We start from the raw sequence: 15,414 nt of genomic DNA, 5'->3' as shown, positions 1-15,414 counted from the left end.
ATTTTTTTGAAATATGTGAAATGTTTGTCGATGTTATTGGAGTTGTCATAAAGAATAGAGCAATAACTTGTAGTAATGCAGTGCTTTACCAATATGTTTATGCGTTGGGCTAACGCAAACAATAACTGATTGGGTGTTTACCACCGAACTTTGGGCTATGATCGCTAACATAAATCAACTCAAATTCCTTCTCTGATTTTGATTTTTTTAACTACAAAGCGGTGATGGGCGTTCCGTTTCTGACAATCTCTGCACAGAGTATACCAATCACAACCGACTGGGTCATCTGACCAATCACCACAGATTAGCGTCACGCAAAGGAGGGGTTTGGAAAAATGAGTCGTTGAACGAATCATTTGGGAGTCGGTGAGCAAATCAGGTAAACATAAATGCATATTATAAGACAACAAAAGTGTTTTTTGTCATTGCATGCATGTAAAACTGTTGTTGGGGACTCCCAAAACAATATTAGGAACATTTTAAATGCCATAATAGGTGCCATTTAAGTGTTGTCACATGAAAAGATATAATCAAATATTTACAAAAATGTGAGGAGTGTACTCACTTTTGGGAGATACTGTGAAATATATATATATATATATATATATATATATATATATATATATATATATATATATATATATGAGAGATGTATGATGATCGGCAACCCAATTACAAGTCAAAGGACCAATCAGTCTACACCATTCAAGCTGATTGGCTTAACATGTCACAAGTGAACAAGCTGATTGTCTAACAGATAGCAAGTCAAGCTTGCACCACATAGAGTTTCATGGCTGAACTTTTATCATTTAGCTAAAACGTTCTGAGCACGGTGAGAAATGGTGTTTGTTTTGTGTATCTTCATGATTTTATGATGATGGTTTAACTAGTAGGTCATAGTACATAATTTTTCTACATGCCTTTTTCATCAAGGAGGTAGATTACGCTAGCTAGCTCATTCAAACTCATGTAATATATAATTATATTACTGATTGTTTACTATTTGTCAGTAAATGTCCTTAATAGCTAATCTGGGAACTTTTACCTTTCTGTGTGTTTTTGTCCGGTGCCATACACAACTGCTCAGCAAATTATGCTAAAGCTCTTGCCTTTTTATCCTTGATTTCCTTTTTGAGACATGGGACATGTTTTTCTTGTGCTTTAGCAGAGTAAAAACTAGAAATCTGACAGAATAGGCTAAAAAGTTCATTTCGGACTCTGCTTGTTGGATCTTTAACCTCAGGCTTTTAGCATTATGTCGAAGTTAATGTTAATATTATGAGCCCAGCAAAAGATGTCTGAGTTGCTAAATGCTTAAAATTGTCATTCAAATTGTTGATCTTATTAAACCTTTCGTTAAGGTGGGTGGAGAGCCTCCAAAAAGCTAACACGACAGTCACCAATATCAAACACTACATACTGGATGCATTGGCCTTCCTGAAGTTTTTAGACAGAACGGCTCGGCCCACATCACACCTCACACGGCCTTCAAGGAAACGCATTCAGAGACAACTGAGACAGACGCTGAAAGACATGAACACACTTATAAAATCCCACAAACAGGATCATAAGGGCTCTTCACTGAAGCTACATGTTAGCAGATCTCGAATACAGGGCTGTGCCTCACTGCATGTGATGATGAAGGCTTGTAGATGACCACCTGAGGAGTTCCTATCAGTTTAGGGTTCACTGACAAATTCAGGCCATTCATGGAATAGTTGTAGGAGATGTTAAGGAGTAATGTTATGGTAGCCCAAGCCAAATCTTTCCCATGCCTTCTTTCACTTGTCAGTGTGCCCACTGATTTTTGTATGTAAATACAGCTTATATATTACATAATCAAACCCTGAAAATTCCAGACATTTCACCACATTCCAGTGCATCGATGTGCTCACGGCTGCTCGCCTTAATGAGAAGTTTAAGATGCAAGTACAAGAAAATTCTATTACAGGCTGTAGTACCAGCCATGCAAGATTAAAAGGGTTTGGTAGAGAAGCATTCAATTTTACTTCTTTATTTGGCCCACCTGGTGGAACTCTGATTCTTCCTGAGATAAGTGTCCAACTGAATGTTCTGTAGGCTCTTAATATGGTCATATGTGATCTGAGCTACTTCCCTCATATACATCAGTTCTACAACTGCTAATTATTGTTGAGACCTTGCTAATGAATGCAAAGCAGTCAAAACAGATTGGCATACTACTGATTTAAAGTCTGCATCAGAACACAAACATTTTGCTCTGTTCATTTATGGTGTAAATCGTTTGTTTTCCTGCTGGAAATTTGTACTTCTCTTTTTGCACAATTTATTATCTCAGAAGAACAAGAAGAGGTGAAGAGACCGTAAGGTTACAATGTACCTCTCCCTCAGATGATCAATAAACATTTAAATAAAAAGTTTTCTGTGTAATTATTCTGATTTATCTTTACTACTTGTGTGTCAACATAACAGACTTTGACAACAAAATGTTTAAGTTCTCAACCTTAAAGAGACTAATCAATTTTTACAAAAAACGCAGAACTACTGTTCAGACTAAAAAAAAAAAGGTACATTTTGTAAGTCACTTTTACTTTTTTTATTTTATGAAACTGATTTGGAGCAATCATATTGTAAAATTATCTTTTTGTTTTTTAATCTTATCATTTGTGTTTTGGGGATTAAATCTGATATTTTTTGACTGCTGTGAAATTTTAGTTATTAAATAGTATATTTAAATGTTATTTTCATAGTACTCTGTTGGTCTCAACAGTATGATGTTACCTGCATGAAACAAACAAAGGACATGACAGTCATGTACACTGAGTATCAGGAGTCCTTTAAACTGTAGTCTCCTTGTGAGATCCATAGAGATAGAAGGCTGAAACACATGACGCATAGTTTTCAAATGCTGTAAGCTAAACCATAGACCACAAGGAGGTGCAATATCTCTACAAAACCCCAAGCTTAACTATTATACAACTGATCAGTGTAATTTACAGTGGGGTCAAAAAGTTGGGGATCCCATATTTATCTAAACCTAGAAATAAACATAATGGGTAATCCCAAACACTGAGAAATTCTCAAGTTAATTTGTAAAGAAAGAAATTGTATTGAATTAGAATGCACAAAAAATACATTTCACTATGGTCCCATACAGAACCCCACTGTATGTGGCCCAGGAGTGGAGTTCCAGGCATATCTACTATTTCATTTTAATTCTGTACTATCTATGGTTTTGTGTGAGAGGTTTGAAGGATTTCAGATATTACATTCAAGAAGCAAAGAACTCTTGGCACTAAGATGAGCTACAGAAGAGGGAGATAAAAGCCAAAATGCAAAAAAGCTTTCAAGAGACAGACAGAGAAGGAAAGAGAGATTAGCTGGGTAAAAGAGCACAAGATCTGCAAACATGGCATTTTAACCGTTTTGCTGGTCAGAACCAGAGTGTGAACTGTAGTACTGTTGTCCGTTTATGTAACCTCCGGCCTCCAAAGCGCGCAAGCCAGGGTCTCGCCTGATCTTGGCGGCTGACATAGACATGTGAAGACAGGGAATGAGGCACGAGACGGGTGCTTTATGGCACCAGAGCCTCACGGTCTACAAAGAGACACTTGTATTGCTGGCCTCTTCTGTTTACCAGCGATGAATGTAAGGCAGGTTTTCTGTCACATCTGCAAGATTTGCAGTGAACTGACATAAACGTTGTGGTGTATGTGTGTGAACACAGATTACGCTAATAAAGACGTAGATCAGAACCCGTGTGCAAGTTATTGTGTTTTCTTGCTTCAGGACATTTTGGTAGTAAAGTGTATCAAATCAAATAAAAAAAAATGTTTTTGTTTTTTAGAATTCGCACAAGATCAGTAATAGAAGCTGTTTTAACTACTAAATGATTATTTAAAGTAATATATGCAGTAGATAATGTGTAATTTGTAATGTTTACCTTTTGCAAGAATGATGATAAGCATATCTTTGGACAGATGTGTGAATGGCTGCTGACAACACATGAGTGAAGCAGCATATCGAACATCAGAGTGAAGGGGTACTTAAAGGAATTTGAGTAGATTTGATTCCTTTTGTAGGCTAAATTAAACAAAAGAATTGCATGACATGTTCATGGAAAATGTCTCTATGCGAACGATCATACAGATGTAGGTAAATTTGCATCAGCTCGCTAATAACTGTGTGTTCATGCTGATCGATCTGAACTGACTGAACGGGAATCAGTTGTCGGCCTCAAAGTAGGTGGAGCTTCAGGTCGGAGGGCTTCAAAAGGCTTTTTAACGTTTGCTCCAGAAGTGCCTGGGCATATAATTTTTCCACATTCAGTGACTTCATTGACACTTCCAAAGACCACCTTCTGTGATTTCCAACTATACTGTAGAACAATTTCCTTCCAACATGTAGCACTCCAAAATCTATTTCTTCACTGTTTTTGTTTTGTTTACATCATCCACACCAACTGGATGAACAATTCTGATTATAAAGAGGGAAAGAAAAAGGGAGAGAAAACAGATGTGAGTTTTGAATTTAGGTCTGTGTATGTGTAGAGAAAGGGAGCCTCTTATTCTCTCTCAGCAGGAGCTTGGCCTAAACTTCGGCCTAGTCTCGTCTGCCCAGCGGGAGTCTTTCCTGAGCTGACTGCCCAAGGGAGGGGCACCTGCCCCTGCCACAAACACTGGAGCAAGGCAGGGAAGGAGGAGGGGTGGGAGAGGATGGAAAGACACTCAAGATTCCAGGAACAGGACATGTGTTGGATTTATGAAGCACACAGGTAACACAAAACGATGCACTGAGGAAAAAAGTCAAATATTTCTCACTATACGTACCTCTAATGTCTGTCTTCAGCAGTTCTCTGTTGCTTCCTTCAAAATGAGATGTTTCTCTCTGCCAAATTCACAGTGGTTATTGTTGGAGACCTCCGCTATACCAGCTCTTGGTGACTACCAATATAAAGTGACAGCTTATGGATTTGCTGCCCTCTCTCAAGCCAATATTTTCCACTGTTTGGGTTCGCTGGATACTGGCATATGTTTGAAGTTAATCACATGCTCAATCATTCAGACCCTCTTGAGAAAAACGGCAAAGAGCGGGACCGAGTTCTGAAAGGCCCCACACTCCCCCAGTTAAGCTTTACAATTGTCATTCAACTACGAGGCTCATAAAATTCTGCCAAAGCCTTTATGCTAAATATACTATTCAATTATTCTTAGCAGCACTGCAGGCTACAACACTTTACAAATACGCTGGGAATACCAAAGGATAGGTGAGAATAAGCAGTATACAGTAAGAGGAATAAATTACTCAAAATAAAAGATTGTCATCATTTACTCATCCTCATTTTGTTTCTACCCTGTTTTATTTTCTTGCTTTCGAAAAGAACACAAAATGTCCATGCTGCTCTTTTACATCCAGTGTGTGAAGTAATAGGCTAGGTCATTTACAGTTCTGCCGTTCCCTATACACATACTACACAGTCTACGTAGGGCACCGGAAAACACCAGCTGCCCTTGCTAGCACATTATACACTATTCAAGTACCCGATAGCAGTCGATGGACCCAGAAGATTGCCTCACAGCTCGCACCATGACAGATTATTGCATCGCAAATCCCTAATTTTATCATTTAAAGCTTGAAAAAGTACACAAAAAAGCACAATAAAAAATATATTCCAAAACTTCTTAAGACATACAATAGCTTTGTGTGAGAAACGGACCAAAATTTAAGCTGGTATTCACTGATAATCTTCTGCTCTGCCATATAACTCAACTGCTTGTGTTCAATTAAATAATAACACTTTTAGACACGTCCCAACAAGTTTGACATCCTTGCCATTGGTTCTCATGTTTTCTCATGAATTGAACATTTTTAAATCATTTAAATAATTGGTTCATCATTTAATTTTTGTTTTGATTGCCATGGGACACAATAAAAGTTTCAGAATGTCTGAGAATGTCTTGCGGCTCTAACGAGAAAAGCACTTTAAAATGGTCATAAAAGTTATCCTTTATTCCTGTGCTGTATTCTGGATCTTCCAAGGCTGTGTGATGGTTTTGTGTGAGTAACTGAACCATATTTAAGTCTTTATTTAATGATCAGTAATCCCATGCACCGTACTGTAACATTTAGATGCAGACCCAAACATTCAAAAATTTGCTGCCTCAAGAAGTGTTACAACATTTCTTGACTAATGTCAAATGCCATTAGCTCTCATGTGTCTTATGATCGATCGTGACTTTCCAAAGTTTAGATGTATCTTTTCAATGACATCTTACTGCCTTCACGGACGGGACTTTTTTTTAGCAATTAAAACCTTTCTCAATCTCAAAAACTCAATCAAAAGCAATCAATCGGGAGTCTTGTTCTGTTGACAGCATCATGATTACCAGCTCCCATCCTGGACACATATCACTGTGCACGCTCAGGGCCGTGTTCAGCATTTCACAGCAACAGTGAACAAGCCACCATTCAATTCTTGTATGCTTCGCATCCATTCCTTATGCGTGAGATTCGCAGATTCAATAATATCATGTAACCTGCTCGTACCACCGTCCAATGACAGGACATCTTTCATCCTCTTCGTGTAATTTAAAGAAAAGGAAAAGTCAGACAATAAAGAAAAGCAACTGGCAAATGAATGGAGAAAAGAAATTGCCAAATGCTTTTTTAAACACAATATACAAGGTGCATTTAAACATGACTTATTAATGTGCGGTTTTAATGCTAAATATAAGTACATTTTAAAACATTAATTAAATAAACACATTTAAATGTGTCTATTTATTTGTCCATTTATAAATTGGTTTATTTATTCACATTATTATTTTCAAATTAATAGATTGAAAATGTATTCCTTCATTCTTTTTGAAATGGCACCCCTGGGCTTCCATAAATGAGGGCCAATCTGTAAACATCAAGATACTCACTGTTTAAAGAGCATAGACACAAGACGTAAACAACGTCTTGTGTTAAGAACTTCATTGCCATGACGATGTAACGCTGTGAACCCTAAAACAACTGTAAAAACGATGATTTACTTTTCTACTCAAATAATACATGAGTTTTAACAGAAGAATTTATGTAAGTGCTTTAAAAAAGTTATAAGCTTCACATTTCTGTCTTTAAACCCTCCAAAAATCGGCCCATTCACTTCCATTGTAAGTGATTTTTTTTTTTTAAAGAAAAGGTTAGACTGACCAAAATCAATGTTTTTGAAAATCAACCCATTATGCTAATGCTGTGGACTGAGCTTATCTTGAATTGAACCTGAAGTTTCACTCTGTTTCTCAAACAAAGCTGTGGTGTGGTTTCAGAAGACTTTAAATGCAGCATGAATTATTTGGAGTACTTTTATAAAAAACGTTTATTTTTTTTTATTTGTTTTAGTACTCTTTGTCTTTATTTTGGAAAAACAATTATTGTGACTGTACTTTTATCTGATTGTTACATCTTTTATATTTTGACAATTGGTTCAATTTAGGCAGGTTTAGTTGATGAAAAATAGCTCTATTATAGTGTTATGTAATTAAAATGATTGTGAAAATTGACCTGCCTGTTACATGTTTATATTGTTTATAAGTGGATAGTTTTAGGGGTGGGGTTGTGTTAGGGGATCTAAAATATCAACATGTTAGTCAAGTCAAACTTTATTTATAAAGCACATTTAAAAACAACAGAAGTTGATCCAAAGTGCTGTACATTTTACTAAACATAAAAACAACCAAACAAATTAATAATAATGCAACCTTTACATTCAATACAAAACAGATCAGCAAACAATCCATTAAATAGTATCAAAAGACGAATTAACATAAGATTTATGGGCAGATTTAAGCTATAGATGGAGCAGTCCTCAAGTGAAAGGGCAGGCTAATAAACAAATACATTTATAATTATAACAGTTAAACGTGTAAGACATGTGAAGATTTCCAAGCCTAAGATGGAATCCTCTGAACTGGGGTGAGAACAGAATGACAAAGATGTTTTCATGATGCAGGCAAAAAGTGCTATGGTGACGTCTTTGGCAAGACTGAAAAATGCAAATGAGATTTGAGAGCTGCTGTGTAGGGAAAGATTTTTATGCAAAGCTTCATTCATAAAAGCATGGCTTCATTAGACTTGAAATATAACATATTGATAATATTGGTTACTTTTATGATCCTGTTATAGGGAATTGTTTTTTTATTTTTTATTTATTCATTCATACCTTTTTACAGCTTGTCAAGCAGTATAAAGCATTTTCCTTGTCCTAAGCTTGCCTTACATCTCCTTTTGTGTTTCATAGAAGAAAAAATACATATAATACAGTATTGGAACAACATGGGGGCAAGGACATGATTACAACATTTTCATTATATTTTATGATCTACTCCTTTAATATATAATAACAGACAGACTGGCACATTAAAACCAAAATCCTACAAAAACATATTCAATTTATATTCATATTTTATTTGTAAATTTTTTTTTTTTTTATTATTGTTCTCGAGAGAAAGGGATTATATATATATATATACTTGTATTTCATTGGGTCTCCAAGTGTTTGTGGATGAGTGAGACAAACTAAAGCTGGTGTAGCAACGATGTTGTCATGCAATATGTTATCCTTTATAGCTTCACATGATTAGATCACTGTGAGGTACTGTAGGAGTATATCCAGTTTGTGACATGCTCTGATGTTTTCAGGTAAATGGAAACACATGTCTATGTAAAATGAAAAGAGAGAGGGAGTTGTACACATCAGGTCCTTGTGGAGACCCATGTTAGATGGCGTTCAACTACACTATAGAGACCAGAGGGATATGTTAGTTAGACTCGATGAGGAGAACATCAGTGTATTAGCACAGTAATACCATGACTCCAAAATGTAGAAATTGTGCATGTTTTTAGTTTAGTTTTGTTTTTAAAGGAAAGTTAGTCCAATTAAAACTAGAAATTGAAACTTTTAATACTAGGTTCATTTAATCTGAACTGTGTTTTTCTATAGCTAATGTCACCCTTATGATATTCACCCATGTCTAGCTTTTACAACAGTTAAAAATAGTGACTTTATTTGCTCTTCTTGTGTTATCTTTGTGTGAGAAATTTGATGATTAATTGCTTATGGATGTGTCCTGATTATCTACTCTGTCTAGATTGGTAATTCTGTGTATTGTTGATATTATATTATTTTCATGTTTCATTTTCAAAAAACACCTGCCGAGACTAATTCTATTCACTGTCCTCAGCTGTCTAACTAGAAAAGTCCCAAATAGATCCCCAAGAAACTAAAGACACCCCCATGACACACGCGCACACACACGCCTACAATCCTCACTTCTCTCTGTCAAATAACAATATTTGTCTATGTGCGTCAGAGTGCAGCAGGCAGCCGCAAACCAATACAATGCTACCATTCAACTATACATGAGTCGTGCACACTGCAAATACAGGGTTCCTTCAGCATAGTCTGTACATGTCATGAGCATTGCAGATGTAACACTGTGGCACAGATGTCAAAGTCACGTTACTTACCTAACATAAAGGTCTTTCAAAGCACATACACATTTGAGGGTCATTTTGATCCCAAAAGTGCAAAAAAAAAAAAAAACCTGATACAGACTCAATAAAGCCCATGTTATCCAATGAAAACATTGTCTTATCCAAGCACTGCAGTGCAATACACACACACACCCCATGTAAAACCTGCAAAAAAGTGAAAGGAAAAGCACAAATCTGGCCAATGCACACACATAAATAAATGTTTCCTGAATGAAAACCATTTCATTTAATTTGTTTTGAGTCTCGCTATTCTGTTTTTCTCTTGACTGTTTTTCTAAGCATTTCTAATTAATTTCTCTGTCACTCTCATTTTAATGCATTTATCTTTCTTTTTGACCCTCTATCTTTTGACCATTGGAAACACCCACTCATCTGCTATTGTAATAAACACAATGTATTTGCAGTATTTTCTGCAGTATCATTTAGGCTGTGGGGCTGTTAGGACCATGCAGTAAGACTCACTCAGACCATAAACCACTCTGCTGTTGTTCCATAGAATATTTCTTTATTGGCAATTGTATATTATGAAAAGCACCTCTGAATGTATACTGTATATAGATACTTTCAGCCAAGCCTTGTGCAAAGCAATGCAATTATTTAACAGTAAAACACATGCAGTACAATTGAAAAACATCTTTTTAAAGGTCAGAGTTGAGTGAAAGCCACATGTTACTTTTGATTAGAAATGAAATATGCATTTTAGAATAATTGATTGCACATTTTCACAAACTGAATAATTTCCTTTCCTGGCATTTCCCATGAACATGCATAAATAGGATCAAATGAGCAAAAGTTTAAATGTGACATTGGAAAATTTTAAATGTTGCTTAATTTGGCTAATTGCAACCTTGAAAAAGTTTGGCAGTGATTGCAATAAGTAGTGATTATATTCTGTTCAATTCAGTTATGACAATAATCATAGAATTAGATGAATGGAATAACAAATGGCAAGTAATTATTTAGGTACTTTTAATTATATATTATAAGTATTTTATGGTATTTTATACCATAAAATACATAATATTTTATATGTATTTTTAAGGTGCCAATAAATACACAAAGTCAGGATTGCACAAAATCTGTTGGACATAAAAGATTTTTGTAGTTGAGTCTGATGAAGTACCTCATAGAGAGCATATTGCCATATCACAAAATGAGATGTTGCTTGTCCTGGCTTTGTGACAGAACTGATTTATCCTCCTTAAAAGAGCAAACTCTGACATGTCCTTTGAGCCAAATCTATACTATTTCTCCTTTGCCTTTACACCAATAAACCAATATGGTAGTTAAATAGTTTACACCTCTCAAAAGAATTTCCTGGGGCAATTTGCAAATCCTGAAGAAGTTTTTTAGTTCCTTTCAAGTTGCCTTATTTGCCCAGAAGTTTGACACATTTTAGTCCACTAATTTTTGAAGGCAGGTTGGAGAGGGTTTTTGTTTTACTTGTCAAAGTTGACAAACCTAGTAAGGATTTCAGAGATTCTTACATAAGCATTCATTGCTATGTATTTCATTGTGGTTTGCAGGGAACTTAATACATAATGCTGCTCTGATTTTCTAGATTATTTAATTGCTATATTTACACGGCACAAGTGTAAAGCTATAACATTTAAGCCCTTTTAGCACCAAAATGAAACATAATCTGTTTAATGAACATAACTATGCACAGTCTTGAGCCCGCATGGGCTTCATGGATTGTACGTTTTGGAGGACATCATAGTGGACAGCTGTTATTGTTGATCAGAGCTGCCCTTGTGGCAGAGTGGGGTGGCTGCACTTGTCGCTTTTCTGCTGGGCCGTCTGCTCTTGCCCGTCAACAGTGTGTAAAAGAATGGATTCACACATGAGTTTCCATAAGTCAATCCTGTGAGGATTCGATTAATGGTCACCTGCGTGCCCACTGGCACCACACGCAGCAAATCCGGCCGGTACAGTGGCAGAAGCTGCCAGATCCAGAATGGGAGGAAACAAGCCCAGAATGTTAGCACAATGCCCAGGATGAGGAGCAGGACTTTGGGGCGAGGTGCACGGGGTGGGTAGGCATTGCCCCCTCCTGCCCAGGCTGGCTGAGTCTGAGATACCCAGTAGAGCCTTCCCAAGGCTGCATACAAAGCTCCAATGGCTAGCCCTGGGCCCAGAATACTGGTGCAGAAGAGAACACTGAGGTAGGTTTTGGAACTCTGCTCATCCCAAGCAGGCACACACAGCTTGCCTTCCTGGTTGTCTCCATCTTCAAGGTGCAGAGTGATCATCATGGGCAAGCTGAGGGCCACGGCAAAGCCCCAGGCCAAAGCTACTCTCAGCAGTCCAGACGAAGGTGTTGAGGAGGCTACCAATGGGTCAGCCACAGCTCGATACCGGTCCAGACTCATAGCGGTGAGGGTAAATATGCTTGCATGCATGGTGAGCAGGTCCAGACTGAGCAGCAGCCGACAGCCTAGCTCACCAAAGGCCCAGTCAGACGCTAAGCTGTCATATACAATGAAGGGGGCAGTAGAGAGGTACACCAGATCTGCCAAAGCCAGACTCAGAACCTGCAGGTGAAGAGAGGAAGAGGAGGAGGAAGAGATGGGAGAGGAGGATGGAGAGGAGGTGCCAAAGCAGGAGGGGCTGTTACAACAGGCAAGAGCTGTACGTCGCCTTGAGGTCCTGCGGCGTCGAATGAGAAGCCCCAGCGTGTACACGTTTCCCAAAATGCCCAGCAGTGAAAGGAGTGATAGGAAAAGGCAGAAGAGAGCAGTGGAAGCTATGCTTGGAGATGGAGAGAGGGAGGGAGAAGAAGAGGGAAGGGAGAGATTAGGGAGAAAAGGAAAAGTATAGGAAGGAGAAGGGGAGGAGGAAAAGGAAGTGGAACCAGAGACGTCCATTTGTCCTGGACAGAAAGAATCCCAAAATGAGTAAACTTCCGTTGAGAGAAGGAGGCTGATGGTAGCTTCAGAGCGTTTTAGGCTAACTATGGTGAGCCCAGGTTACCAGGGGATCCAAAAGCTTTCAGTGCACTGCTTTAATAGGTGAGGTAGAAGAGGGAAAAGACAAACAACGAACAAGAGATAAATGGAACAAGAAATAAACAAGAAAGGATTTGATTTAGAAACCTTGTCTTCAAGAGTTACTTTGAGAAAAATAATTGATCTTATGGAAATTATTGAGCTTTCAGTCAGATTTATCTATTATATATTTGTATGTTTTTTTATTTATTATTTAAATGTTTATTTATTTATTTATTTATTTTCATTGTAATCACAGCGGCAAGCGCTCTCTCATAATCTCATTTGCGCGCGGGATTATTTAAACTGTGCGACCATGTTGCAGATAGTAAAGTAAGATATTATTTTAGCCTGCCTCGCACTTTGCAGGTAGAAAACTCAGAGATAAACCCTAAATCACAATATTCTACTCTGTCTCAAAGGGCATCGAGTTGTAGGCTAACCATAGAATAGAATAGAATAAAATAGGATAGGATAGGATAGAATAACCTTAAATAATTTTTCCCATAAATTTGGCGCTTATCATTATGAAATTGTACGAACAATTTCTTTAGCAGAGAGACTTGTAAATTTCTGCCGTTGAATTTGTCTCAATTCCGCGTGTAATGATAATTTAATGTGTAAAATCGCTAAAAATTTAACTAAATGTTGACACAATAATCGGAAATTAGCAGTAGTTAAGGCCTTTAATTATCAAAAACTTTCTCAATCTAAATGACGTCATAAAGCCGTAACACTCCTCAGCAGTTTGACACTTCTCTGGGAGTTCTGTTCTTTATCATTATGACGGGTGTGAAGATCAAAGGCCTGCCGCGGGGCCACGCGCACACATACGGGAAAGAATTTAGGTGGCACATGGTGACCCTGACAGAGGCGGGATACGAGCTACTGTTGAATAGGAGCTTTGCCATTGGCAGTATCCCGTCGCGTCCATAAAAATACATAAATAAATACATAAATAGATTGACACTCAATGTATGGGACATTCTTTCATGATTTGTTGTTGTTAATTTATTTCTTCAATTTAGTCTATATGTAAATAGCATAGGGGATTATTTTTAATTTAATTAATTGAAAACCTGGGATGCGCAATATGTTAATAAGATAAATAAAACCAACCGCAGATAAATTATGTGGCTAATGAATAAGCAAACTAAAACTACGACTAATTTAAATAGAAAAATAAGCTAAGTCAAGTTTAAGCTGAAGGCTGTTTGAAAAAAATTATTAATTAAAGTCTAGACTGTGTTTTGCAATACAGTTATGTGGCGGAATAGCAGTGCAGATGGAGTCTTAATATAACAGTTTAATTATTTTTACAAACTAATTTGTTGCTTTTTACAATGTAAGAATGCCAAGAAAGCTATATTAAATAATCAGCCTAGCCAATTGAATTTACGCATCTTTAATAGAAGAGCTCGGAGCTCCATATAAAAACAAGTATACGTGCATCAGCACAGCTGGATTTGTGTGATATATTATGACAAAAAAAAGGCTTAGAATGAAAGACATATTAACTGACAGAAATTAAAACAACGACGCATATAGTAGGCCTACTTAATCGTGTTTTTTTTATTTTATTCGTCTTATAGGCTAAAACCGGCTTCGTTTATGAGCAACCAATGTACACAATTGTTGTATAAATCATTTGTTGATTAAATTTCTTTTTTATATTTTGAAAATTGTCTTACCGTTAACAGAGTATTCATGTATGACATATTCCATACGTCGGCCCATATCCACATTTAAAAACGCATAAACAATGATGAAAATATGAGAATATCCTAATTAAAGAAGTTACAAATCAAGACGTTCAGCGCTGTGTTAGAATTATAATAATGTTCCTAGGACAGACTTAAAGAAACTTTAGGATGGTGTAGAATATCTCTTGGCCAGTCCACTCCTCTCTCACTCAAATGCTGTCTGAAGCAAATGAAGGGAGGGGATGAGAGGTTGTGCTGAAAGGAGAAAGAGGGGTGTCTTTAATAAAGACACACACACTATTATAAATGGTCTTGGAAGGAGACAATTGATCTTCATTGACAGGGTACTGACTGTGATTAGATGTTTATTCTCTAACCCAGAGACTGATATTCTTTGTGGCATTCATGCTGTTATCATTAACCTCTCTCCTGTCTTTTGATCCTTTCAGCCCACTTTTAATGAACATCTTTATGAGCACAAAGTCAGTGCTTTGGGGCAATATCGACAAGTGCCAAAAGCAATACAGTTAGTATACATATATAGGAAAAGCACTTGTAAATGTCAGAGAACAATATTTATGTCTATCATCCAATACATTTATTTGTATTTGGGACCATGCAAGGAATATATCAGTGTATATTTATTAGAGAATTAAAAGAATTACCCAAACAAACTTAAAAAGGCACATAAAAGGATTTCAGTTGTACAGGTACGCAGAGGACCAATGAATACACATTATTAAAACCATTATTTGAGACTGAAATGAATCATGCGTGAAAAATGTTGGATGAAATTCTGATACGCACCACAATCCAAACCACAGCTGAGGCAGTGAAAACCATTTAATCACATGAAATATGGTATTACTCCCTAACGACCATACAGGAACACATAACCATTAATGGAGAGAAAACGTTTGAGTGGAGAAAGACATTTTCACATCCTTAGTCATGCAAAAGTTAAAATGATGCATGGTATAGATATTTTGCATGCTAATCTGCTCAGACTAAAGTATTTCTGTGCCATAAATTCATATGAACAGATACATAAACTTGTGTTAAACCAAGAAGGAAAGAAGGTGGGAAAGTGATGCCTGAGCTGCTTAAACACATGCAGTTTTGATTTTAGTGACTGGCTTTTTACAGTGTGTTTTAATATTGTTTAAGTGTAAACCAAAATTAACAAAACTTTCACCAGTCTCAAA

The 15,414-nt window shown here is 36.8% G+C and overlaps 1 protein-coding gene across 1 annotated transcript; it reads right to left on the bottom strand.

Annotated features, from left to right (window-relative positions):
- Positions 1-10,035: 10,035 nt before the first annotated feature.
- Positions 10,036-14,397, bottom strand: LOC127658294 (urotensin-2 receptor-like). The gene is made up of 2 exons (XM_052147505.1): positions 14,198-14,397; positions 10,036-12,521 (listed from the first exon to the last, which is right to left on the bottom strand). Exon 2 carries the CDS (start codon positions 12,384-12,386, stop codon positions 11,250-11,252), a length of 1,137 nt encoding a protein of 378 aa, XP_052003465.1. The 5' UTR covers positions 12,387-12,521; positions 14,198-14,397; the 3' UTR covers positions 10,036-11,249.
- Between the last annotated feature and the right edge of the window lie 1,017 nt (positions 14,398-15,414).

This window comes from Xyrauchen texanus, chromosome 17 (assembly GCF_025860055.1).
Source record: "Xyrauchen texanus isolate HMW12.3.18 chromosome 17, RBS_HiC_50CHRs, whole genome shotgun sequence".
In the NCBI taxonomy this organism is placed as follows: Eukaryota; Metazoa; Chordata; class Actinopteri; order Cypriniformes; family Catostomidae; genus Xyrauchen; species Xyrauchen texanus.
The sequence above is the reverse complement of the archived record's forward strand: the minus strand, read 5'-3'. Positions and strand labels throughout refer to the sequence as shown.